Source organism: Penaeus chinensis, chromosome 14 (genome assembly GCF_019202785.1).
Source record: "Penaeus chinensis breed Huanghai No. 1 chromosome 14, ASM1920278v2, whole genome shotgun sequence".
NCBI lineage: Eukaryota > Metazoa > Arthropoda > Malacostraca > Decapoda > Penaeidae > Penaeus > Penaeus chinensis.
Genome location: NC_061832.1, coordinates 12,461,110 through 12,463,889, shown reverse-complemented (window position 1 = coordinate 12,463,889; position 2,780 = coordinate 12,461,110). Strand labels below are relative to the sequence as shown.

The 2,780-nt window shown below is 45.8% G+C and overlaps 1 protein-coding gene across 1 annotated transcript in view; it reads left to right on the top strand.

Moving 5' to 3' along the window:
• LOC125032611 overlaps positions 1-2,125 on the top strand; it is a 26,827-nt gene extending 24,702 nt beyond the window's left edge. The window contains exons 7-8 of the mRNA XM_047623871.1: positions 604-731; positions 1,888-2,125. Coding sequence (XP_047479827.1) covers positions 604-731; positions 1,888-1,978 — 219 coding nt within the window. The 3' untranslated portion in view covers positions 1,979-2,125. The remainder of the gene's footprint in view (positions 1-603; positions 732-1,887) is intronic.
• Positions 2,126-2,780: the final 655 nt, after the last annotated feature.

Genomic DNA, 2,780 nt, shown 5'->3' with positions numbered 1-2,780 from the left:
AGGAGGTGCAGGAGCCACGGTGCTCTCCTCCCATTATCCTCCTCATTAAAGATAGAACAAGAACGATCCAATTCGCTTCTGTCATCTTGCATTGCTCGAACGTTCCGCTTCGCTGTTCCTTCCCGTGCGTGGCCAGGCTTCACTTTACCTTTGTCCACAGGTGCCTGTGTTTCAGCTTCATCCAGCATGGTGAAGCTGTTCCTTAGATTTATCATTTTTCTGATACAGCGATGGCACATGCAGTGGCGACTGGGTTGGACTTTTGGTCCTTAGCCACTAAGCAGTGGAATTGCCAGGTTCGTTAACGAAAAAAAAAAAAAAAATCATAGTCAAGGCAGAAAAAATCATAGTCAAGGCAGCGAGATGCACAGGTCGTTTTAAAGGGTACTGTAAAGCCTCGAGCATGTTCGTGCCGTGAAAACGTCATCCTGGGAAGTCTCCCTCCATCAGTTTTCAGTTTATTGCCATCAGTGAATATTGCTGCAAATGGATTGTTTGTACGAAAAAAATGACACTAGAACTTTTGCCACGATACTTGTCATACTGATTATGATGATGACGGCAACTATGGTAATGAGAAGTAACGCTTCGTATTATTCCCAGAAAACGCTGTATCCGAGGATGAAAGGCGACCTGGTGGCTCACGACAGTTTCTCCTGCGAGAGATTCCCGGAGGGTTCGAGGCCCTTCCCGACGCAGCGCGTGAACGGCACGTACATCGGCAACTACGCGTGGGTTTTCCTTTCCCTACTTTCCCTTCACTTGTACTGCGTGTCCGAGTGCCTACTAGAGTGTGTCAGCTGGTGCTGACTCGACTGAGGTTAGTCCTTACCCACCATAGTGCCCAGCCACAACAGTAACCTCCAGACGACAGCTACCATTGTACTAGTCTAGAGGCTCGCAGCACGACAAGGATAAGTCCGATATGCGAAGCTGAGCCTCGACCGGGCTATAACCATGAGGGGAGCTCGGCCTGTGTCGACTAATGTCGACTCGCTAACGTGTGTCAGCTGGTGCCGACTCGGCTGAGCTTAGTCCTTACATGCCGTGGTGCCCAGCCACAGCTGTAACCTCCAGGCGACAATTGCAACTTCTCGCGCCTGGGCGGGGCGCGAACCGCCGACCCCTAGGATGAGAGGCTGACACGTTACCACTGTACTACCCCGGAAGCTCGCAGCACGACAGTCACTACTGAGCCTCGGGGCTAGTACAGTGGTAACGTGCCGGCCTCTCATCCGAGGGGTCGGCGGTTCGCGCCCCGCCCAGGCGCGAGAAGTTGCAATTGTCGACTGGAGGTTACTGCTGTGACTGGGCACCACGGCAGGTAAGGACTAAAGCCGAGTCAGCATCAGCTGACACACGTTAGCGAGTTCGACACAGGCGAAGCTCAGTTTCGCATATCGGACTTATCCTTATCCTTATCACTTCTGAACATTGTCGAGGAAAGAAGAATGCCTGAGTAGCACACCTATAAATGTGAGAGTGTTGCACCCTGTAGATGCCATCCTGAGAGCGTAGCGCGCAATATGTCCTTGCGCTGTGATGGGCACTGTCTTGCTGCGTGAAGCGCGCGGCACGTTGAATAAACCCGCCTATAACATTACAGTCAACACAACCAGTAACACACACACACACATACACACATATATATATATATATAAATATATATATATAAATGTGTATATATATATAAATATATATATATAAATGTGTATATATATATATATATATATATATATATATATATATATATATATATATATATCACAAACACACACACGCGTGTCAATGTGTGTATACATGTATACGTGTTCGTGTGTCTAATCATTCTTAAAGAAATAAAGGCAGAGAGGCAAAGAGACTAATGTTTTCCTTCCTGCCTTTCAGGGGCGGACAAGACGTCGACCATCTGCTTGTGACGACGCCCTGCCCCGTCAAATGCCGCCCAAAGAATCATCAGGATTGGACTTATTGCTGATTTGAACTTTCAGCGACGAGAGTCACCATTTTCTGTGCAGAACTTTTTAATTTTAAGACTACCTAGTGTAATTGACACTGATAGCGTTCATTTATAAGGTAATGTCATTAGTATTAATAAATGGATGAATTATATGATTCAGGCCATTCGAAGACCGGATCTCTCCTGAGTTTTATTGTCCTTTCCTTCTAATCATAAGGACGGACGTCGAGTAACCCTTGGCTTCGGCCTGCAGGCCCTGCAAGGAGTGATTAGTGAGCAAGATAACTGCCGGGGTCTTGTATTTGGAAAACACGAGTCTGTATGGCTGTAACCAATTATCTCTCTGTGTGTAAGTTCCAGAATTCAAAGTAAAAAAGCATCATCCAGTTGATGTCATGGGCAATCTAAAACTAGTTACTTGCATTTTCTTATTTGTGATAGGAACTTAGAATCAGATCAAACTGGTAGCAGTAGTTGCTATAACAGGGGGCAGGCGAGAGTGATGTCCTGGACAGACCTGAACTCCCTCCAGGGGGGACCTGCACTGCCGGACCACTCTGGGAATCGGAATGAACTCATGTTCTGAAACTATATGTTGCTCAGTGTTATGATTTTTTTTTTTTTAAAGATTTTCATATTATAGCTAACTGTAAAGAGAAATTGATTGTAATATGTTAATGTATCATAATCTTTTATCATTTTTTAAATTCCTCACATACTATATCAAGTGAGGAATACCTTCGCATAACCGATCGTGACGATTTTGGTATGGATGGATTGCTCACACCGCTAGCACAAGAGGTGTAGAAGTCATGCCGCG